We start from the raw sequence: 23536 nt of genomic DNA on the forward strand, positions 1-23536 counted from the left end.
GGAGACAGTGAGAGGGAGGGCAGTGGGGGGGCAGTGAGGGAGGAGGGCAGCGAGGGGGAGGGCAGGTAGGGGCGGCAGTGAGAGGGAGGGCAGTGAGGGAGGAGGGCAGACAGGGGGAGGTAGTGAGAGGGAGGGCAGTGGGGGGAGGGCAGGCAGGGGGAGGCAGTGGGGGGGAGGGCAGGCAGGGGGAGGCAGTGAGGGGGGGCAGCGAGTGGGAGGGCAGTGTGGGGGCAGTGAGGGAGGGCAGGCAGTGGGAGGCAGTGAGAGGGAGGGCAGTGGGGGGGCAGTGAGGGAGGAGGGCAGGCAGGGGCAGGCAGTGAGGGGGAGGGCAGGCTGGGGGAGGCAGTGAAGGGGGAGGGCAGTGAGGGGAGGGCAGGCAGGGGCAGGCAGTGAGGGGGCAGTGAGGGAGGAGGGCAGTCGGTGGAAGGTAGTGAAGGGGAGGGCAGGCAGGGGGAGGCAGTGAGAGGGGAGGGCAGGCAGCAGGAGGTAGTGAGGGGGAGGGCAGGCAGGGGGAGGCAGTGAGGGGGAGGGCATGGGGGGGCAGTGAGGGAGGTGGGCAAGAAGGGGGGAGGCAATGAGGGAGGAAGGGAGTGAGGAGGGAAGGCACTGCAGGAAGCAGGGCACCAACTGGAGGAGGAAGGAGGAGCAGGGGGGAGGCCAGCTGCGAGGACAGGAGGGTCGGGGCACAGGGAGGAGGAGGAGGGAGGCCGGCTGTCATGACAAGAGGCTCGGGACACAGGGAGGAGGTGGGGGAGGCCGGCTGGGAGGACAGGAGGCTCGGGGCACAGGGATGGCGGGGGGAGGCAGCCGGCTGGGAGGACAGGAGGCTCGGGGCAGGGAGGAGGAGGAGGGAGGCCAGCTGTCATGACAAGAGGCTCGGGGCACAGGGAGGAGGTGGGGGAGGCTGGCTGGGAGGACAGGAGGCTCGGGGCAGGGAGGAGGAGGAGGGAGGCCAGCTGTCATGACAAGAGGCTCGGGGCACAGGGAGGAGGTGGGGGAGGCTGGCTGGGAGGACAGGAGGCTCGGGGCAGGGAGGAGGTGGGGGAGGCCGGCTGGGAGGACAGGAGGCTCGGGGCACAGGGATGGCGGGGGGAGGCAGCCGGCTGGGAGGACAGGAGGCTCGGGGCAGGGAGGAAGAGGAGGGAGGCCAGCTGTCATGACAAGAGGCTCGGGGCACAGGGAGGAGGTGGGGGAGGCCGGCTGGGAGGACAGGAGGCTCGGGGCAGGGAGGAGGTGGGGGAGGCCGGCTGGGAGGACAGGAGGCTCGGGGCAGGGAGGAGGCGGGAGAGCCCGGCTGGGAGGACAGGCAGGCCCACCACGCAGGGAGCTACAAGCACAGGCCCCACGGAGGGACCCGCCAGAAGCCGCAAGCCCGTCGGCCAGCGGCGGACACACACACGCTCCGAGCACTGCACACGCACCGCCGCCCACGGCCACACGAGCCGGGGCGTGAACCACGCGATGCGCCAGCAGGCACAGCACAGGGCACGTCCCGGGCCGCGTCCCAGGGGTCCTTCCCTCCGCCGGCGGGACCTCCTCCGGGCTCAACGACCACCTCCCTGGTGTCCCCCTCCTCCCCGGTCACCGCTCAACACGGTCCCCGCCCTCCTGGGTCAGGGTCCAATACGGTCTCCGTCGTCCGGGTCACCCCTCCTCACGGTCCCTGACCACCCTGGTCGTGGCTCAACATGCTCCGTACTCCCTGGACACGCCCTCGGTCCGGCCCCCGTCCTCTGCTGTCCCCAGTAACCCCTCTGGGATGGTTTCTGTCCTCCTCAGTCACAGCTCACAGACGGTCCTGTGTCCTCCTCAGTGACTCGTCAGGGATGGCTCTGTGTCCTCCCTGGTCCCATGCCAGGACAGTCCGTGTCCTTCTCTGTCACACATCAGGGACGGTCTGTGTCCTCTTTGGTCACACGTCAGGATGGGCCCCGTCACCCCATCAGGGACAGTAACACGTGAGGGACAGCCCTGTGTCCCCTCAGTCACACGTCAGGATGGTCCCCACGCCTTCAGTCACACGTCAGCGACAGTCCGGTGCCCTCAGTCACACATCACGACCGTCCCTGTCATCAGGCCCTTCTGTCCAGTCCTCAGCACTCAGAAGCCTCACGTCCCAGACATGCACGTGTTCCCAAGACTTGTCCTCTGTTCAGTCACTGGGGGGGGGGGGGGGACCCGGGGACCATGGGGGCTGGCATGGCAGGACAGGCCAGCTCAGTGCTCCAGGGGCCTGAACCTCTACACAGAGCTGCAGACACAGTGCATGGAAGCAGGGTGTGGTGGTGGTGGTGGGGGGGGGGGGAACAACATGGGAGAGTGTGGTGCAGGGAGGGAGGGGGAAGGAGGGAGGGGGAAGGAGGGAGGGAGGCAGGGCGGGGGAGGGAACTGAAGGAGGGAGGGAGGGCAGGAGAGGGAAGGAGGGAGGAGGGAGGGGGAAGGAGGGAGGGAGGCAGGGCGGGGGAGGGAACTGAAGGAGGGAGGGAGGGCAGGAGAGGGAAGGAGGGAGGAGGGAGGGGGAAGGAGGGAGGGAGGATGGAGGATGGAGAAAGGAGAGGGAAGGAGGGAGAAAGGGGGAAGGAGGAAGGGGGAGAAGGGAGGGGATAAGGAGAGGGGGAGGGAGGAGGAGGGAGGGAAGGAGGGAGGGGATAAGGAGAGGGGGAGGGAGGGGGAAGGAAGGAGGGGGAAGGAGGGAGGGGGAAGGAGGGAGGGGGAAGGAGGGAGGGGGAAGGAGGGAGGGGGCGGGGGAGAGAAGGAGGGAGGGGATAAGGAGAGGAGGAGGGAGGGGGAAGGAGGGAGGGGGAGGAGGGAGGGGGAGGAGGGAGGGAAGGAGGGAGGGGATAAGGAGAGGAGGAGGGAGGGGGAAGGAGGGAGGGGGAGGAGGGAGGGGGAGGAGGGAGGGGGAAGGAGGGAGGGGGCGGGGGAGAGAAGGAGGGAGGGGATAAGGAGAGGAGGAGGGAGGGGGAAGGAGGGAGGGGGAAGGAGGGAGGGGGAGGAGGGAGGGGGAGGAGGGAGGGAAGGAGGGAGGGGATAAGGAGAGGAGGAGGGAGGGGGAAGGAGGGAGGGGGAAGGAGGGAGGGGGAAGGAGGGAGGGGGCGGGGGAGAGAAGGAGGGAGGGGATAAGGAGAGGAGGAGGGAGGGGGAAGGAGGGAGGGGGAAGGAGGGAGGGAGGCAGGGCAGGGGAGGGAACTGAAGGAGGGAGGGAGGGCAGGAGAGGGAAGGAGGGAGGAGGGAGGGGGGAGGAGGGAGGGAGGATGGAGGATGGAGAAAGGAGAGGGAAGGAGGGAGAAAGGGGGAAGGAGGAAGGGGGAGAAAGGAGGGGATAAGGAGAGGGGGAGGGAGGAGGAGGGAGGGAAGGAGGGAGGGGATAAGGAGAGGGGGAGGGAGGGGGAAGGAAGGAGGGGGAAGGAGGGAGGGGGAAGGAGGGAGGGGGAAGGAGGGAGGGGGAAGGAGGGAGGGGGCGGGGGAGAGAAGGAGGGAGGGGATAAGGAGAGGAGGAGGGAGGGGGAAGGAGGGAGGGGGAAGGAGGGAGGGGGAGGAGGGAGGGAAGGAGGGAGGGAAGGAGGGAGGGGATAAGGAGAGGAGGAGGGAGGGGGAAGGAGGGAGGGGGAGGAGGGAGGGGATAAAGAGAGGGGGAGGGAGGGGGAGGAGGGAGGGAAGGAGGGGAAAAGGAGGGAGGGAGGTTCCCGTTGGCGAACCACGCTGACTGATGTCGTCTGCGCTGACTGACTGTCGTCTGCAAGCAGGGAGGCCAGGGGGCCTCCCACATGCTGCTGTCTGCGTTCCGTCCTCCCGCCCGGCCCCGTCCACGCACGTCCCGCACCTGGCCCGCGAATGAGCAGACGAGCTGCGCCCTGTCCCAGGGGGAAGCAGGGAAGGGCATCGCTCCGGCGGCCGTGATGGCCTTGGCCCCGACGCCTGACGCACACCCAACACCCGGCCCAGACCCCGGCGGGACGTCAGCTCTGAGCAAAGCTCGGCCCACAGGGACGGCGGCACCCCCGGCTGTGACTTACGGAGGGCACCGGCATTCACCGCACACTCACCCCAGATGGGACCCTCGTCCGTTCCTGGTGCCGCACCCCCCCCCCACCGAGACCCTGTTCCAATACGGACCCCCGTCCCAAGCCACGAGCACACGCCTCTTCTCGTCTCTGACTTTCCCAGACGCCCGTCCTCTCTCGTCCGCCAGCCACGCTACTCAGCAAACCGTCTTCACATCCTGGGGCTCACGTTACGTTTCTACCCTGCGAGACATCGAGGGCCCCCGGGGGCTGGCCCTGGGGGACCCTCCCCTGGGACCTTGTGCTCAGCCTGCCGCCCCCAGCCCCCAGCCCCAAGCGCAAAGCGTAAAGTCGTGCCAGACCGGCAGGGCCTGAAGGCAGCAGCATCCTTCCGGGGAAACGCATCATCACGTCAGGACTCCACACCTCCCCAAAGCGCCGAGGAGAACGAGCCGTCTGCGGTCACGGTCACGCGCAGAAACACAGAGGGAGGCCTTCAGCCACGTCTGCGCCTGCGGAACTGAGGCAGGTGACAGTTGTAGCACAACCGGGGGGCAGGGTCCGCTGCGAACGCAGAGAAAACGACAGGGCGAGAAAAAACAAGAGACACAAGGTATTCCACGGAGGATAAAATCAAAGAAACCATCTCTTTATCTAAAATTTACTTATTTATTAGGATTTCTTTAATGTGTATGTTAGAAACAGACAGGGAGGGAGAGAGGGAGAGACAGAGCGTGAGCAGGGGAGGGTCAGAGAGGGAGGGAGACACAGAATCGGAAGCAGGCTCCAGGCTCCGAGTGTCAGCACAGAGCCCGACGCGGGGCTCGAACTCACGGACCGTGAGATCAGGACCTGAGTCGAAGTGAGACGCTCAACCGACTGAGCCACCCAGGAGTACCATAGTCCCCTTATTTATCGTGACAGAGCATGCAAGCAGGGGAGGGGCAGAGAGGGAGAGAGAGAGGGAGGGAGGGACGGAGGAAAGCCCCAGCAGGCTGTGCACGGTCAGCAGTGAGCCCAATGCAGGGGCCCAAACTCACGACCTGAGTGGTCACGACCTGAGCCTAAACCGTGAGAGGGACGCCCAATGAAGGAGCCACCCAGGCACACCTAAAAAAACAGCATGTGTTTAGAAGAGACGCGCGTAAGGGGGCCGGGTGGCCCAGTCGGTCAGGCCTCCGACTTCGGCTCGGGTCACGGTCTGGCGGTCCGTGAGTTCGAGCCCCGCGTGGGGCTCTGTGCTGAGCACTCGGAGCCTGGAGCCTGCTTCCGATTCTGTGTCTGTCTGCCCTGTGCCACTTGTGCACAGGTCTGTCTCTCTCTCTCTCTCTCTCTGAAAAACTAAATAAACATTAAAGAAAAAATTTTGGGGGGGCACCTGGGTGGCTCGGTCGGTGAGGCCTGCGACTTCGGTTCGGGTCACGACCTCGCGGTCCGGGAGTTCGAGCCCCGCATCGGGCTCCGTGCTGGGCCTTCAGTACCTGGATCCTGCTTGGGATTCTGGGTCTCCCTGTCCGTCTGCCCCTCCCCTGCTGGTGATCTGTCGCGCTCTCTCAAAGATAAGTAAACGTTAAAATAAAACAGAGGTGCACGTACGACGTGAGGGCCCAGGCTGCACGCGACTTGAAGTGTGGGAACGCAGGCCACGGTGGCTGCGATTCTGCCGTCCGCAGGGCCCCGCAGGGACGTCCCGCGTCGGCACCACACCACAGCGCACAGGGGCCGTCACGGAGGCCCCCGCGACTCGACCCGGAGCATCACGCGGGCGGCCGCCCGGCAGGGACGCAGGCTGAGCTCTGTGCCCCCAGGCGCCGCTGAGAAGCAGCCGGACTGACTGACGGACGGACGGACGGACGGACGGACGGACGGACGGGGAGAGAGAAAACAGCCGCGTGCGGACACGCGAGATTCACAAGTTTAATCTCCGGGACATAAATAGAGCGCGGCCCAGCACAGCTGGCACGCACACATTCCCGTCCACACACGGGGCGTCCTTGGGAGCCGGCCACCTCCCAGGCCGTGAGGCAAGCCTCAGCGGGTTCCGCAGACACCGTGCGGGGCCTTCCCTGACCTCCAGCACGTGGGACAGACCTCTCCTGGACCCGAAGGAGGCAGGCGCACCCGCGGTCGGTCGTGCTGGATATGCTCTCTGCGGAAGAAAAGGAGAAAGACAGAGTAGAGGGAGGGAGAGAGAGACAGAGAGAGCGAGCAGTGGGAGAAAGGGAGGAAGAGGGAGGGAGAGAGGGACAGAGAGTGAGAGTGAGAGAGAGAGGGGAGTGGGAGAGACGGAGGGAGAGAGACAGGGGAAGAAAGAGGTAGGGTAGGAGAGCCTGCGAGAGAGAGAGAGAGAGAGAGAGAGAGAGAGAGAGAGAGAGAGAGAGCGCGCGCACGAGAGAGCGAGCGCGCGCGCGTGAGAGCCAGAGAGAGGGAGAGAGAGAAGTGGGAGAGAGGGAGTAAGAGGGAGGGAGGGAGAGAGAGAGAGAGAGAGAGAGAGAGAGCGCGCGCACGAGCGAGCCTAGCGAGAGGGAGAAGTGGGAGAGGGAGGAAGAGCAAGGGAGGAAGAGGGAGGGAGGGACAGAGAGCGAGAGAAGAGAGGGAGGGAGGGAGGGAGGACGCCTCCCACGCAGCTACTTCCGTCCGGGCACTGACCCCCACGCAGCCCCAGAGCCACAGAGCGGATGGCTGCCCGCAAGCGCGCACACAGCGGCAGGCGTATCCACGCGGGGGGCACCCCAGGCCCTGTCGACGCCCATGCGGCCCCTCTGGAGGACAACGGCATCTCCCACGGAAGGCGTGGGCACCGTGTCTCTGCGGCCGCATCTGCTCCGACCACCGGCCTCCGGTGCTCAGGGGTCGAAGGTGGGACGTCCAATGTGACGGGACACGAGACAAGGGCAGGCTGAGCCATGCCAGGCACGGGTGGCTCAGCCCCGTGGCACCGCAGGGCGGACCCTCACCCAGGGCGCAAGCGAGCCGGCGCCCCCTCGCACACCGTGGCCCGGCCACGAGGGCCCGCGGGCCAGGAGCTGGCCCCCGCCCGCCAGCTGGCGGGGGCTCACCGACAGGACTTGCAGGCCACGTGCCAGACGCACAAACGGGACTCGGGCTCAGAGTTTAAAACAGGAGTGGAAGTGACCCCAACACGGGGCGGGGTGTGCAACGCTCTCCCCACGTCAGGGGGTTCTGCTGTCCGCGTCGGGGTACAGTTGGGGGCGGGCTGGACACCGAACTCCCAAGGGGCCTGGAGCCATGACACCCACGGGGCCCGGAACACGGGGGGCCTGCAAACGTGGACGAGGCCGTGACCCCGCCATGTGGATGCCAGGGCGTGGCAGGGGAGGGCCAGCCGCGCCCACAGCCGCGCACGGGGAGGCTCACGTCCACTCCCGGCCCTGCGAACAGGCATCAAGGGGGCGAGCCCCGCGTGGCACCGTGGCCCTGCTCAGCTTGTGGCCCGGCTCGTGTCTGGGACGGCAAGAGCACAGAGGCCAGCCGTCAGCAGGTGGAGGAGAGATCAGCTCACCTCACGAGGCGTCCCTGGGGACGTCGACCCCGGAGGTCTCACGCGGCACCGTGTGGGGCCTGTGTGTCCATGCGAGGGCCCCGCTGGGAGGCTGGCCAGGACGGGTGGTGCCACACCGTAGAACAGCGGGGGCCCAGGAGCAGTGGGCCAGGCTGGCGGGGGGATTCTAAGCAGGTGGGGGGAACGACAGCTCGGGTCCTGGATTGGGCAGGGGCACCCGCCCTGGGCGGGGAGAGCGTCCCTGGGACGTGCAGGGGAGCATCTGGAGTCTGGGTGTGCAGAAGGCCCGAGGAACCCCAGGAGGACGGGCAGGCGGGGTGCAGGCACGTGTGTGCCACTCAGCTGAGGGCACAGCGAGCTCAGGGCAAGGACACGAGGCCACGGTCCACACAGCCCTCTGGCCCCCTGTCCAGGGGCACATGGGAGCGAGCGGCACAGCCTTCACCTGAGTCCCTCTCTCCACCACACCCTCCGCTTTCTCTGTGCCCCCACCTCTCCCTTAACCTCCCCTCCCCACCGCTCCCCTAATCTCCCTCACCTCCCCACCTCTCCAATATCTCCCTTCCCCTCAACCCTAATCTCACCACCCTCCCCACTTTTCCCCTAACCTCCCTCCCCTCCCCATCACTCTCCTAATCTCCCCTCCCCCTCCTCTCCCTAATCTCAATCCCCTCTAGTAATCTCGCCTCCCCTCCACTAATCTCCCCTACCCTCCCTCACCTCTCCCCTAACCTCCCCTCCCACCGCTCCCCTAATCTCCACTCCCCCACCTCTCCCTTAACCTCCCCTCCCCTCCACTAAACTCCCCCCCTTACCTCTCCCTAACCTCCCCTCCCTTCCTACCTCTCCAAAAATCTCCCCTCCTCTCAACCCTAATCTCACCACCCTCCCCCAAATTTCCCCTAATCTCATCCTCCCCTCCCCAGCTCACCCTAATCTCCCCTCCCCGACGTCTCCCCTAATCTCCCTCTCCACCTCTCCCCTAATCTCACTTTCCCTCCACACCTCTCCCCTAATCTCTCCTCACCTCCTCTAATCTCCCTTCCCCACCTCTCCCCTAATCTCCCCTCCCCTCCCCTAATCTCCCCTCCCTCTCCCCCACCCTCCCTAATCTCATTCTCCCTCCACCACCTCTCCCCTAATCTCCTCTCCCCTCCCACCTCTCCCCTAACCTCCCTCCCTCCCCATCTATCCACTAACCTTCCCTCTCTCCCTAATCTCATCCTCCTCTTCCCCACTCTCCCCAAATCTCCCCTTCCCTCTCCCATGTCTCCCCTAATCTCACCACCCCTACCAACCTCTCCCCTAATCTCCCTCCCTTCCCCCTCCACACCTCTCCCCTAATCTCGCCTTCCCTCCTCTAATCTCCCCTCCCCTCCCCATCTCTCCCCTCCCCTCCCCATCTGTCCCTAATCTCCCCTCCCCTCCCCACTGCTGTCCTAATCTCCCCCTTCCCCACCTCTCCCTTAATCTCCCCTCCCCTCCCCCATCTCTGTCCTAATCTCATCCTCCCTCCCCCACCTCTCCCCTACCACCTCTCCTCTAATCTCCCCTCCCCTCCCCATCTCTCCCCTAATCTCCCCTCCCCTCCCCACTGCTGTCCTAATCTCCCCCTTCCCACCTCTCCCTAATCTCCCCTCCCCTCCCCCACCTCTCCTGTAATCTCATCCTCCCTCCCCACCTACCCCCTAATCTCCTTTCCCTCCCCCTCTCGCCTAATCTCCTCTCCCTCCCACCTCTCCCCCAATCTCTCCCTCCCCCACCTCTCCCCTCATCTCCCCTCCCCCACTTGTCCCCTTATCTCACCTCCTCTCCCCAGCTTTCCCCTCCTCCCACACCCCAGCTCTCCCCTAGTCTCACTCCCCCCCTCCCCCAGCCTTCCAGCACCCCCCCAGGCTGTCCTGTCCACCCTAGTCCCTACCCCACAGGCTCTGCCATCGCCCCATCCCATGCCCCCCATGCAGTCCACCCTCCTCCTTTCTCCTTTCCTCCCATGCGCCACCCCTCACAGCACCTCCCTCCCTCATCACAGCCCCCACCAGGCCCAGGGACCCAGTCCACCAGGGACACATGCTGACCTGCCCAGGGCCACGTCCACATCCACACTGAGACACCATGGGCTGAAGGAAGCCTGGAGAACCCCCTGCCTCTCCCCAGGAGAGACACCCCGATTCACCCCCACACACCTTGGGGAACACCCGCTTTACCCGATATACATGGTCATCCCTGCAAAACACCGTCGAAAGAGATCATCTGTACCGTGAAAACACTTAGCCGTTAGAGGAGACCCTGTCTCCCCAGCGCCGATGCGCGTGAGATCAACAGCTCCGCTAATACAACCGTGTCCTCTGAGCCCTTCACAGCCAGTCGCCGCCACACCGCCGTGACACCTTCGAAAACCACCGACACCCTCGTGAACCACGCGTGAGACACGTTAACCACCGAACGTCCGTTCTCCCGGTGCATGAAAGGAAATCACTTTTGCGGTCATAAAGATTCCAACCCCTGTCCCTAAACACAAGGAACAGGCGTGCAACCGTGAACCGCGTCTGGACGAAATCTGGGAGCCTGAACACGGAGGTCAGAGACGACCCAGGAGTCGTTGTACCAGCGGAGACGGGACCCTAAAGAATACTCCAGTTACAACAGCCGCACAAGGCCGGCCCTTGTCCCTCAACGTACTGTGCGATTCGGGGTCAATTTTTATCCCCACACCCTACGTTCCCGGCGCTAACTTGTCGGCTACAGGGAAAACGCGAGTGTTTCATGGGGTGTCAGGAAGCCAGGTGCAAGGCCTGTGGGGGGGAGAGAGGGGGAGTGGAGCCCCGTGGGTCCCTAAGCCCCCTGCACCCCCCCCCCCGGCACTACAGGGCGAGTGGCTGCAGAAACACCCTCAAAATAGAAACACGGGGGGTCCCGGCAAGCCCGACGTGGAAAGGACGCGCTGCCCTCACAGGATTCACGCACACGCAGACAGAAGGACAGCCCTTCCCGTCCGAGCGCCGTGAGCGTCACCGAGCAGCGTACGTGAGTCTGTGCGACGGTCGTGCGGTTCCAAGCCACCTGGTTCCTCACGCCCGCCTGGCGCCCGCTCTGGCCGGTGCGGGGCGCGCCTCTCTCCCCAGAGCCCAGGAGGGAACTGGGGCCGGAGCACAGAGGGGCATGATCTGGGGACAAGGCAGGCAAAGCTCCCTCTCATCAGGCCGTTTCCTGCGTGCACAGGAAGGGTGCCAGCCAGCAGCTGGAGTGAAAGAGGGTCGACACTCCCCGCCGCCGCCGGAGCAGATGCAGCCCGATCCGGTGCGCGTCCCGCTGCGCACACCCAACCCGCCACTGACAGCACAACACTGCAGGCAGGCCGAGGCGGGGCTCCGCGGGAAGAAGGCTCCCCCGGCACGGCACTTGGGACCTCTGCCCGCGCCGGGAGGCACCAGCGAGGGACGGCAGGTGAGACCCCGCCTGTTGTACGGCCCTGGTCCGCGCGGCCCGGTGAGGGCGCAGTCACATCCCGGCCGGCCCCGGAGCGGCCCCCCAGCCCTCGGCCCACCTGCTCCTGTCCCGGAGCGGCCCGCCTACCCCTGCCTCGGAGCGGCCCCCAGCCCTCGGCCCGCCTACCCCTGCCCTGGAGCAGCCCCCAGCCCTCGGCCCGCCTACCCCTGCCCCGGAGCGGCCCCCCAGCCCTCGGCCCGCCTGCTCCTGTCCCGGAGCGGCCCGCCTACCCCTGCCCTGGAGCGGCCCCCCCAGCCCTCGGCCCGCCTGCTCCTGTCCCGGAGTGGCCCCCCAGCCCTCGGCCCGCCTGCTCCTGTCCCGGAGCGGCCCGCCTACCCAGCCCCGGAGCGGCCCCCAGCCCTCGGCCCGCCTGCTCCTGTCCCGGAGCAGCCCACCTGCCCCTGCCCCGGAGTGGCCCCCAGCCCTCAGCCCGCCTGCTCCGGTCCCGGAGCGGCCCCCAGCCCCGGAGCAGCCCCCAGCCCGCCTGCTCCTGTCCCGGAGCGGCCCGCCTGCCCCTGCCCCGGAGCGGCCCCCCAGCCCTCGGCCCGCCTGCCCCTGCCCCAGAGCGGCCCCCCAGCCCCGGTCCGCAGGGCCCAGCGAGGGCCCAGGCACACCCCACCTGCACCTGCCGGAAGGCCTTCAGCCTCTTCTTGAAGCGGGAGGGCAGCACGAAGTCACAGCCGCGGGCCAGCGAGGCCAGCTCCTGCCTCAGGTCGGGATCCTGGCGCAGGGACAGCTCCCTGAGCCGCATGTCGGCTCGCACGGGCCGCCGGGGGCCGGGCCGCACGCCGCGCTCTCGCTCTCGCTCTCGGGGCTGGGCCGGGTCGGGGCCGGCGGGCTCGGGGTAGCGGCTGCGCCCGGCGGGACGGTCTGGGCGGCCGGGCTCAGGGCGCTCCATGCGTAGCGGGCCAGGCGCTCTGGGGGCCGGCCCGGGGCCGCCCGCATTCCACAGGCTGAGGAGGGCACATGGCCGCGGGAGGGGGAGGGGGCGCCCTGCTGCTCCTCCCCGCGGGCCGGTGGCTGGTGGCTGGTCGCGCAGCAGGGAGCGCCTGGCGGGAGCCAGCTCCCCGCGCAGCCCCGTCCCGTCCCGTCCCGTCCCGTCCACGGCGAGTGAATAGGTTGGGAAGGCGAGATCTGGGGGACAGCCCTGCTGGTTCCGGGAGTGGGGGTACACAGAGCCTCCGGGCAGACACGTGAAGTGACCTGGGGAGCCGCCAGCTCCTGAGCACAGGCGGGGAGGGCTGGCAGGGGCGCTCCCTGTCCCTGACACCAGACAGCCTGTTCCAAGCTCGCTCCGCGGCCCTGCTGGTGCCCGGGAGCCCAGAGCGGCTGCGCCCTCCCTGAAATCCAGCCGAAAACACGGGTCGGCCCTGCCACAGCCCGTCTCTGCCCTTAGGAGCCCAGAAGACAAAGGGGAGAGGGTCCTGTGACTCCGCCTGTTCACCAACGGGGCTCGGGAAAGAGGCAGGATTTTATAGCTTTCCCGCCACCCTGCACGAGGAAAATCATGTAGAATATGATGTAGGTTACGTAGAACACACGGTGTAACTTCTTTTTCAGAATTTTTCGCAGTTTACTTATTTTTGAGAGAGAGAGAGGGAGACACACACACACAGACATGGAGAGGGGGGAGGGCCAGCAAGCTTACGAGCAGGGGAGGGGCAGACACGGAGGAGACACACAATCCGAAGCAGGATCCAGATTCTGAGCTGTCAACCAGAGCCCCACGCGGGGCTCGAACTCACAAACTGTGAGATTGTGACCTGAGCCGGATGCAACTGAGAGTGAGGTTCTGCTGTGGGCGGCAAGCACAGAAGACGGGCCCACAACAGGGTCCCCCGGACACCCGCATGGGACCCAGAGCGGGGACCCCCGGACACCCTCACCCCTACCGTGCCCCTACATGCACACGGGGTCCCTACATGCCTTTCCCAACAGGTCACATCATGGAGGCCGAGGGGCGGGGGGCCGTAGCCTTGCAGAGGGCGTCTCGAAGCACCCCTGCCCCCCTCCCGGTTCCAACTGCTGTTGGGGAGGCACGTCCGCCTCTGGAGTCCTCCTCTTCTGCGTCTGCCCTGGTGCATCCACCTGCCCTGCTTCCTGAACGTCACGGATCCCCGCCAAGCGCTCTGAGGTCCCCCGGACAGGCCGACCAGGGCCGTGTGTGCCAACCAGCAGAGGAAAGCGGGCGCTGCACGACCTGGGGCAGGTGCGTGAGGCCGCAGGACAGGGCTTGCGCCGCTCCGTGCACACCCAGGCCCAGGTGCCACTCGCAGGCAGGCCCTGCGAGCCCCGCGCCCCTGGGACGACCAGAGCCCGGAACCAGTCACAGATCAGAGTGCAGTGGGGCCACACCTGCTCATCTTACCCCGCTGCCCGGGGTCCCTGCACACCTTCGGGAAGAGCTGCGACTTGTGTAGCGAGCACGAGCAGGCCCTGCCTGCTGCCCCCAACCCCCAGGTGACTTGCGCCCCGAGGACCCAAGGTGGATGTCCGTCCCCGGCCCTGGGCTGGGCGGTGGCCACACTTCACTGCCGCGGACAGGAGAGCGTTCGCCACGGCACGCGGGAGCCCTCTCCCTGCCTGGAACAGCCTGGCCGTGCACACGCGGGGTGGCGGGCTGGAGCCCACGCGGAGCACACACCTGGGCCACTGGGCACAGACGCAGAGGGGCCCAAGGGAGCTGCTCCCAAGGGCACCAGCAGAGGGCGGTGAGCGCAGCCAAAGTGTTCCTTTCTTCGTTTTATTTTTTTATTATTTTTTTTTAACGTTTATTTATTTTTGAGACAGAGAGAGACAGAGCATGAACGGGGGAGGGGCAGAGAGAGAGGGAGACACAGAATCTGAAACAGGCTCCAGGCTCTGAGCCGTCCGCACAGAGCCCGACGTGGGGCTCGAACTCACGGACCGCGAGATCGTGACCTGAGCCGAAGTCGGATGCTTAACCGACTGACCCACCCAGGCGCCCCTGGTTTTTTTTTTTTTTTTTTTTAAGTTTTTAACGTTGATTTCTGAGAAGGAGAGAACACGAGCGGGGGGAGGGGGGGGCAGAGACATACACACACAGAATCCCAAGCCGGCTCCAGGCTCCGAGCCATCAGCACACAGCGCGACACGGGCCTCGAACCCCGCGACTGTCACATCGCCACCTGAGCCGAGGTTGGACGCTCCACCGACTGAGCCCCCGGGCGCCACCCGCTTAGTCTCCAAGTCTGGGGAGCTGTGTCCACGCAGCCAAGCCAAAGGCGGTGGCTCCCACTGAGGAACCAGGAAACTGCTCAGGGACCGCGGGCGGAGCCACCAAAGTCTGTGAACCTCCATCACTGACGTGAAGCTCTCCAGGCTTTCTGATTCACGCGTGAGCAGTGACGCAGGGCGCTGGGGCGGCCCAGCTGGTTGAGGGTCCGACTGTTGGTTTCAGCTCAGGACTTGGTCCCAGGGTCCTGGGCCGGACCCCGCGAGAGCTGAGGGTGCAGCCTGCTTAGGATTCCCACGCTGTCTCTGCCCCTCCCCCACTGGCACTCTCTCTGAAAAAATTGTACAAATGAATCAATAAATAAAAATTCTGCGGTGGCACAACTACAAGTGTACCAGCAAGATTAGCGTGAGCCAGTGCGTAAAACGTGAAACAGACCTGAGCAGGTCCAGGAAAATCTTGCTACATAAACCAGAAGTTTTATTCCAAATAAATTTAAAAAAAAAAAAAAAAAAAGGGGAAGCTTTTACTCACTTCTTGACTTGTAAATAAATATCAGGGAAAGTTCAACAGTTCTTCAAAGTTTCAAAGGTATTTATGACAGAGAGACACACACACGGTAGGAAGGGACAGAGGGGAAGGGAGGGAGAGAGGCAGGGGCAAAGAGACAGAAGACAGGGAGAGGGAGGGAGGGAGGAGTGAGAGAAGGAGGGGCAAAGAGAGGGGAGAAAGGAAGAGGGAGGGAGGGAGGGAGAGACTGAGGGAGACCAGGAGGGAGGGAGGGAGGGAGGGAGAGAGGGGGGAGAGACACAAAGAGGGAGGGAGGGAGAGAGGGAGGGAGAGAAGGCCCGGGGGCCAGAGGGCCTGATGGAGTGAGAGGAGACAGAAAGAGAGGAAGGGGAGACAGGGAGGGAGAGGGAGGCGGGGAGAAGGAGGGAGGCAGGCAGAGAGGAAGACTGACCCCCCATTACTAGTCATGGCATCTTAGGAAAAGGACCGTATCCAAAGCCGGCTCACTTTAAACATCCCCCCTTACCAGGAGCATAAGGGAACCTCTCCCACTGGGACACGGCCTCTAGGAAGACACCGGACTAACTTCACCCTTGACCCAGCGGACATCCGCCCGCTGCTCCCCCACAAGCCCCCTGCACACCCCAGCCAGAGCAATCAGGCCAGAAAACAAATTCAAGGCCCAGTTGGACTATCTATTCACACACAGTATGACCCCCCCCCCCCCCCCCAGGTAGAGAGGATCCTCATCTAATCTCATGGAGATCACTGCACAAAACAGTAGTCTCTGTACCCAGCACCTGTGACAATTCCGAGTGTCACAGAGACACTGGCATCACAAAGGCAGGGAGAGGCATCCTTGCAGGGTTGATACAAACCGGGAAGACCTACGCCCCTCCCGAGAACCCTGCTGATGGAGTCACAGAGCCCTCAAGAAATGACAGGTGCTCATGCCCACGGGCCCCCAAGGACCAGCAGAGTCAGCACTGCAGCACCCCGACTCTCCCCAGGTGACCCCAGCAGCACACAGCCCCCGACTCTCACCAAGTGACCCAAAGGGCAGACGGTCCCCGACTCTCACGGGGTGACCCCAACAGCAGACAGGCCCCGACTCTCACCAAGTGACCCAAAGGGCAGACGGTCCCCGACTCTCACCAGGTGACCCCAGCAGCACACAGCCCCCGACTCTCACCAAGTGACCCAAAGAGCAGACAGGCCCCGACTCTCACCAGGTGACCCCAGCAGCACACAGCCCCCGACTCTCACCAAGTGACCCAAAGAGCAGACAGGCCCCAACTCTCACCGGGTGACCCCAACAACAGACAGGCCCCGACTCTCACTGGGTGACCCCAATGGCAGACAGGCCCCGACTCTCACGGGTGACCCCAACAGCAGACAGGCCCCGACTCTCACCGGGTGACCCCAACAGCAGACGGTCCCAACTCTCACCAGGTGACCCCAGCAGCACACAGCCCCCGACTCTCACCAAGTGACCCAAAGAGCAGACGGTCCCCGACTCTCACCGGGTGACCCCAACAGCAGACAGGCCCCGACTCTCACCGGGTGACCCCAACAGCAGACAGGCCCCAACTCTCACCAGGTGACCCCAGCAGCACACAGCCCCCGACTCTCACCAAGTGACCCAAAGAGCAGACAGCCCCCAACTCTCACAAAGTGACCCCAACAGCAGAAAGTCCCCAAGTCTCACCAAGCGACCCCAACAACAGACAGCCCCCAACTCTCACCAAGTGACCCAAAAGCAGACAGCCCCCAACTCTCACGAAGTGACCCAAACAACAGATAGCCCCCAACTCTCCCCAAGTGACTCCAACAGCACACAGTCCCCCACTCTCACCAAGTGACCCCAACAGCACACAGCCCCTAACTCTCCCCAGGTGACCCAAACACCGCCAGTCCCCTACTCTCACCAGGTGACCCCAACAGCAGACAGGCCCCAACTCTCACCGGGTGACCCCAACAGCACACAGCCCCCCACTGTCACCAAGTGACCCAATGAGCAGCCAGTGGCCAACTCTCACCAGGTGACCCCAACAGCACACAGTCCCCCAACTCTCCCCAAGGGACCCAAACAGCAGACAGTCCCCAACTCTCACCAAGTGACCCAAAAGCAGACAGGCCCCAACTCTCACCAAGTGAACCAAAAGCAGACAGGCCCCAACTCTCACCAGGTGACCCAAACAGCAGACAGGCCCCAACTCTCACCGGGTGACCCCAACAGCACACAGTCCCCCTACTCTCCCCAGGTGACCCAAACACCGCCAGTCCCCTACTCTCACCAGGTGACCCCAAACAGCAGACAGCCCCCAACTCTCCCCAGGTGACGCCAACAGCAGACAGGCCCCAACTCTCACTAGGTGACCCCAGCAGCACACAGCCCCCGCTCTCACCAAGTGACCAAAGAGCAGACGGCCCCCGACTCTCACGGGGTGACCCCAACAGCAGACAGCCCCAACTCTCCCCAGGTGACCCCAACAGCACACAGCTCCCAACTCTCCCCAGGTGACCCCAACAGCACACAGCCCCCCACTCTCACCAAGTGACCCCAACAGCACACAGCCCCCAACTCTCCCCAGGTGACCCAAACACCGCCAGTCCCCTACTCTCACCGGGTGACCCCAAACAGCAGACAGCCAACTCTCCCCAGGTGACCCCAACAGCAGACAGCCCCCAACTCTCACCAAGTGACCCAAAGAGCAGACGGTCCCCGACTCTCACGGGGTGACCCCAACAGCAGACAGCCCCAACTCTCCCCAGGTGACCCCAACAGCACACAGCCCCCCACTCTCACCAAGTGACCCCAACAGCACACAGCCCCCAACTCTCCCCAGGTGACCCAAACACCGCCAGTCCCCTACTCTCACCGGGTGACCCCAAACAGCAGACAGCCCCCAACTCTCCCCAGGTGACCCCAACAGCAGACAGCCCCCAACTCTCACCAAGTGACCCAAAAGCAGACAGGCCCCAACTCTCACCAGGTGACCAAACAGCAGACAGCCCCCAACTCTCACCAAGTGAACCAAAAGCAGACAGGCCCCAACTCTCACCAGGTGACCCCAACAGCAGACAGGCCCCAACTCTCACCGGGTGACCCCAAATGCACACAGCCCCCCACTGTCACCAAGTGACCCAATGAGCAGCCAGTCCCCAACTCTCACCAGGTGACCCCAACAGCGCACAGTCCCCCAAATCTCCCCAAGGGACCCAAACAGCAGATGGTCCCCAACTCTCACCAAGTGACCCAACAGCACACAGCCCCCAACTCTCCCCAGGTGACCCCAAACAGCAGACAGGCCCCAACTCTCCCCAGGTGACCAAACAGCAGATAGTCCCCCACTCTCACCAAGTGACCCAAACAGCAGACAGGCCCCAACTCTCACCAGGTGACCAAACAGCAGCCAGGCCCCATGAACATCTCATCAGCCTCTTCACGCGAGCACTGACAAGGGGTTTCCACCACAACCTGGACCAAAGCTGGAGGCCGGACCTTCCGCTCGCTGGCCAGCGGCCGGCACCCGGGCGGGCCACGTGTGAATAAACACACGTTTGCATCCACGCATCACAAGACGCTCCAGAAACATACAGCCATCTGTGCCAACTGCCTGTGGGCAAAGTCCAGGACAATTCAAGGAAAAACAATCGTCTTTTCAAAAATGTTTCTGCAACAACCAGGCACTCAAAAAAAAAAAAAAAAACCAAAAACCAAAAAAAAAAAACCCCAGAAACTTACGTAGAGCAACACATAAAAACTAACTCGAAACGGACCATAAATCTAAGTTAAAGGCAAAATTTGGGGCCCGAGCGGCTCGATGGGTTAAGTGTCCGACTCTTGATCTCGGCTCAGGTGAGACGGGGCCCGAGGCGGGGGCTGGGCTGACAGCGCGGAGCCTGCTTGGGGTGCTCTCTCTCCGCCCCTCCCTTGCTTACATGCACTGTCTCTCAAAATAAATAAACTTTAAAAAATAAAAGAAAAATCTATGAAAGTTCTAACAGAAACAGGACAAAATCTCTTTGAACCGAGTCTCGCAAAGAGTGCTTAGATTACGGTATGCCCTTTTCGGGACAAAAAGAAAATAATCGATAAATTGTAGTTGGCCAACGTTACAAACTTTTCTGCTTCAAAGACAAGAGTAAAAAGAGAAAGTCACAGGGCTGCAGACTTCGCAAATCCTCAGCCTCTTACGGGAGTAGTATACACACACACAGAGAACACTAACAATAATACAACTCAGAGCCTAATGAAGAGAAAACAGGAAAAAGATTTGAATCAACACATCAGCAAAGACATACAACCCAAAACAAAAAGAAAGAAACCAACAAACCGCCTATGGAGAGATGCTCAACACCGTTAGGTTTTAGGAAGCACGTATGAAAACCACAGTGGGGCTCCTGGGGGGGGGGGGGTCAGTCAGGTAAGTGTCTGACCCTGGATTCCGGCTCAGGTCTTGATCTCAGGATTGTGACTTTAAGCCCCACACTGGGCTCCCAGCTGGGCGCGGAGCCTACTGGAAACAGGACAGGACAAGGAAGCAGTGAGACCCAACATGCCCACGTTCCAGAAAGCGTGTTAAGAATCCCTGGCGATACCCAGGGCTGCGGAGGAAATGCAGGAACCAGAGCCCTGGGTCCTCCCTTGCGGGATGTAAAACGCCGCAACCGCTTTGGAAACCAGTCTGGCAGTTTTTTCAAACGTGACGTGTGCATCTCCCACGAAACCCAGTATTTCCACGTTCGGTACGAACCTGAGAGAAACGAAGGAAAACACGGGTCCGCACAAAACTCGTTTGCAGATGTCCTCGGCAGAGCTCATCGTGACGCTGAGCACAGGGGGAGCCACCCGGGGACAGGCCGTGGTACCCCCACACACCGCAGCAAGGACACGACAACCGGACAGGGGACACGGGGGAGCTCGACCGCCCGTGATCTGTGTCCCAGGGCGGCCGTTCAGAACACAGCTGCGGGAGGACACAGGTGTTGCCGAATCACTGGCTACGCTGGGGAGCGGGCTGGGGGGGGGGTTGTCTCCGCAGCGGAAGGGAGTTTTGAGGGTCCTACTTGGCGGAGCACCGCCCATTCAAGACCCGGCCCCCGGCGGGCACGGTGGCCCCGCTCCCTCTGCAGCGGTCTCTGCAGGTGCAGGGAGGGGGCGGGCCCTCAAAAGGTGACAGGCACACGAGGTCGGCTGCGAGCCGCAGGGACACTAAGCTGTCCTGATGCACATGCAGGCAGCGTCCCTGGTGGCAGGGGAGAGCCCAGGTACGCGGTCAGACACGCATCCCCGGCCAAGGCGTCAGCCTGGGAAGCGAGACAGCCATGCAGGTACCTTCCGGGAGCCTCAGGACAGCAGCCCCCACCGCCATGGACGCCTGGACCCCCTCCTCGCGGAGCCCCTGCACCTGCACTCCCCTCCTCATGGACACCCTGCACCCCCCCCTCATGGACCCCTGCACCCCCCCTCCGCATGGACCCCTGCACCCCCCCCCTCATGGAACCCCTGCACCCCCCCTCCTCATGGATCCCTGCACCCCCCCATGGACCCCTGCACCCCCCCCCCTCATGGACACCCACACCCCCCTCCTCATGGACACCCTGCACCCCCCCTCCTCATGGAACGCCTGCACACCTCCTCATGGAACCCCTGCACCCCCCTCCTCATGGATCCCTGCACCCCCCCATGGACCCCTGCACCCCCCCCCTCATGGACACCCACACCCCCCTCCTCATGGACACCCTGCACCCCCCTCCTCATGGAACGCCTGCATCCCCCCCACGGACCCCTGCACCCCCCCCCTCATGGACACCCGCACCCCCCTCCTCATGGACACCCTGCACCCCCCCTCCTCATGGAACGCCTGCACCCCCCCTCCTCATGGACCCCTGCACCCCCCCCCTCATGGACACCGGCACCCCCCCTTCTCATGGACACCCTGCACCCCTCTCCTCACAGAGCCCCTGCACCCCCCTCCTCACGGAGCCCCTGCACCTTACTTGCTGGAAAACATGGATCTTACAAAGGACTCGCATCCAGGTTATATAGCAAGAGCTCTTACAACTCAATCATTAAAAGGTACCCCGATTTTGAAAGCAGGGAAAAGACTGGAAAAGAGGCTTCATGTCGGCAAAAGAGCCGCTGAAAACTCGCTCACCTTCACCGGAAAGCAGAGGTAAGAGCGCAAACGAAACCGCGAGGCACAACACATTGGCCCCAGCGGCTGAAACAAAACGTCTCAGGACTCGCGGTGCCGGCGGGGACGCAGAAGGGCGAGAACCTGCACACACGCTGGCGGACACGAGGACGTGCACGCGCACCGGACCCGCGGCGAGAACCCGCACGCGCACCGGACCCGCGGCGAGAACCCGCACGCGCACCGGACCCGCGGCGAGAACCCGCACGGGACGGGACGGCTTGCAGAAGCGCTTTTGGCTCTGTCGTGGAGGTGACACGCGCTTCCCACACGAGTCCGCAGGCCCCGTCCACGAGAAGTGAAAACGCGTGTCCACAAAGACCCAGACGCGAACATTCCCGGCAGCGTCACGCACAGCAAAGAGCGGACGCGACGGCGGGACCCGTCGATACGGCATGACGAACAGCCCGTGGCGGACGCACGCACGGGAGGCCAGCTGCGCAATGAAGAGAGGCGAGCGCCCACACACGCCAAGGACCAGCACGTCCCACGGCCCGTGCTCCACCAAAGCGGGCGCAGGACGCGGGGTTCTCCAAAGTAGCCACGGGTGGGTGGGTGCTCGTGGCCCCGACTGGTGGGAACCTGGAGGACAGAGGGTTCTGTACCTTGACCGTCGTGCCCCGGAAGCCACTGCAACAAGGCTCACTTGTGAATTAATCTCCCTTTCTCTCTCCGCCGTCTCTACTCCTCTATTCGCACGGGTGCCACGGGCTCCAGCCGGGCCATCTGGCGTGACGCTCTTCACCCGCCTGCACGCCACAGCCATCTGTGGGCACCGTGCTCTGTGTCCAGGCCCCGGGGAAGGAGCAGGGAGCAGAAGGAAGAAACCAGTGCCTGCTGGAGCTTACAGTCAGCTGGGGAAGACAGGCTAAGAAACTAAACCTGCCAAGCACGTCTGGTCAGATGTCCTCGGGTGGGGTGAGAGACGGGAGTGGGAGGGGGCAGGGACCCCACACCCAGAACCTCAGAAGGGCGCCTTACTTGGCAACAGGGTCTTTGCAGAGGAGACGAAGGGAAGGATCTGAGGTGGGCTCATCCTGGAGGAGGGGGACCCTGAGTCCGACGGCAGGTGTCCTTGTAAGAGACAGAAGAGGGACACATACGCAGAGGAGAAGCCCCGTGACGCCGGAGGCAGAGACGGGAGGGACGCGGCCACAAGCCCAGGGGCGCCTGGAGCCCCAGAAGCTGGAAGAGGCAGGAAGGAGCCTCCGGAGGGGGTGTGGTCCTGCCCCACCTGGGTCTCAGCCTTCTGGTCTCCAGAGCTGGGGGGTTCACTCCTGTGGTTCTGAGCTGCTCACTGGTCTCCGTTAGGGCAGCTCCAGGAGCCACCAGCCTGTGGGAAGGAGAGCCTCAGTGACAGCCCAGGAGAGGCCCGCAGGGTGACCAGGGAGCGTGGGTCAGCCAGGGCGAGCCCTGCAGTGCAGGGGTGTGGGGAAAGCAAAGGGGCAGCGTGGGGAGGGAGGGAGCGATGGGTGGGGTGCAGCAGGCACCACGAGAGCCGGCTGGACACACAGGACCCTTCGTTCATAAAGACTGAGGGCCTGGCCACGAGCCCAGACGCTGCTGAACCGCTCCCCCAGGTCTCGGATCAGGAGGGGCTTCACCGGGGGGGACGGCATCAGCGACACAATGCAGACGTGACCGTGAAGGGCACCAGCGCTGGGGACCACTGCTTTCAACCGCCGTTCAGTCTGCATCACCTTCTCCTTGAGGGGCGAGCACATCCTTCGGGGCTGCGGACAAGTGAAGTGAAGGTCCCTGTGGGGACGGGACACCCGGCGCGTCCACACTTCTCTGAGTCCCGTGGTCCTCGGGCGGCACCGTGGAGGGGAGTGACACCTGCCGGGCCTGCTCCCCGGGAGGACCCGCTCCCAGGTACAACCAGGTCCCACGCTGGACCTGCCCGTGGGGCCGCGGAGGGAAGTGTCCTGGGCTCCATGTGCACAGTCCAAGACCTGCCCGCCTCTCTGCCACCTGAGCCTCACAGGGCTCTTTTTTTTAAAAGTTTATTTATTTTGAGAGAGACACGGACAGCGAGTGGCAGAGGAGCAGAGAGAGGAGGAGAGAGAATCCCAAGCAAGCTCCGCCCTGTGCGCGTGAAGCCCCATGTGGGGCTCCAACTCGTGAACCGCGGGATCATGACCTGAGCCGAAACCAAGAGTCCGATGTTTAACCCGCTGAGCCACCCGGGCGCCCCAAACCTCACAGGACTCTTATCCGCTCCCTATCAGCTTTTTAAGAAACAAATTAGAACTCTACTGAGGGCATTTTATGCATGAACGTTTTTCTGAAGTTAATTACCATTTCTGGAGGGAAAAGACTTTTGGGGAAGGAAGGAAGAGTGTGGCACAAACTATGTTTCGCAGGAAGCGCTCTTGATGTTTTAAGAACGTGTTTAAAGCATCAAACATCTGACATGTGGCTGTAGGTTTTACAGCCAACATTTTACTCAGCGGCGTCCGCGGCAGGCAGAGGCGTGCCATCAGCGAGCGCGTTGGCACGGCTCCGACTGAAGTCCTCCGGGGGTGAGGAGTGACTCCTTTCTCAGCCGTGTGCGCTGAAAACGCTCCGGGACGTGACGGAGAACTAGGCCGTCATCCGTGCGATTCAG

The 23536-nt window shown here is 63.7% G+C and overlaps 1 protein-coding gene across 5 annotated transcripts in view; it reads right to left on the bottom strand.

Moving 5' to 3' along the window:
- Positions 1-23536, bottom strand: part of PPP2R3B (protein phosphatase 2 regulatory subunit B''beta) — a 62071-nt gene that overhangs the window by 33690 nt on the left and 4845 nt on the right. The window contains exon 1 of one of the 5 annotated variants that reach the window (XM_045051193.1): positions 20887-21021. The exons of 2 other annotated variants lie outside the window; for them this stretch is intronic. In XM_045051193.1, coding sequence (XP_044907128.1) covers positions 20887-20940 — 54 coding nt within the window. In that variant the 5' untranslated portion in view covers positions 20941-21021. Of the gene's footprint in view, positions 1-11635; positions 12959-20886; positions 21022-23536 lie in introns of those variants that run through there. 2 more of the 5 variants (XM_045051191.1, XM_045051190.1) reach the window with 2 other exon arrangements.

The sequence above is a fragment of the Felis catus genome, chromosome X (genome assembly GCF_018350175.1).
Source record: "Felis catus isolate Fca126 chromosome X, F.catus_Fca126_mat1.0, whole genome shotgun sequence".
NCBI lineage: Eukaryota > Metazoa > Chordata > Mammalia > Carnivora > Felidae > Felis > Felis catus.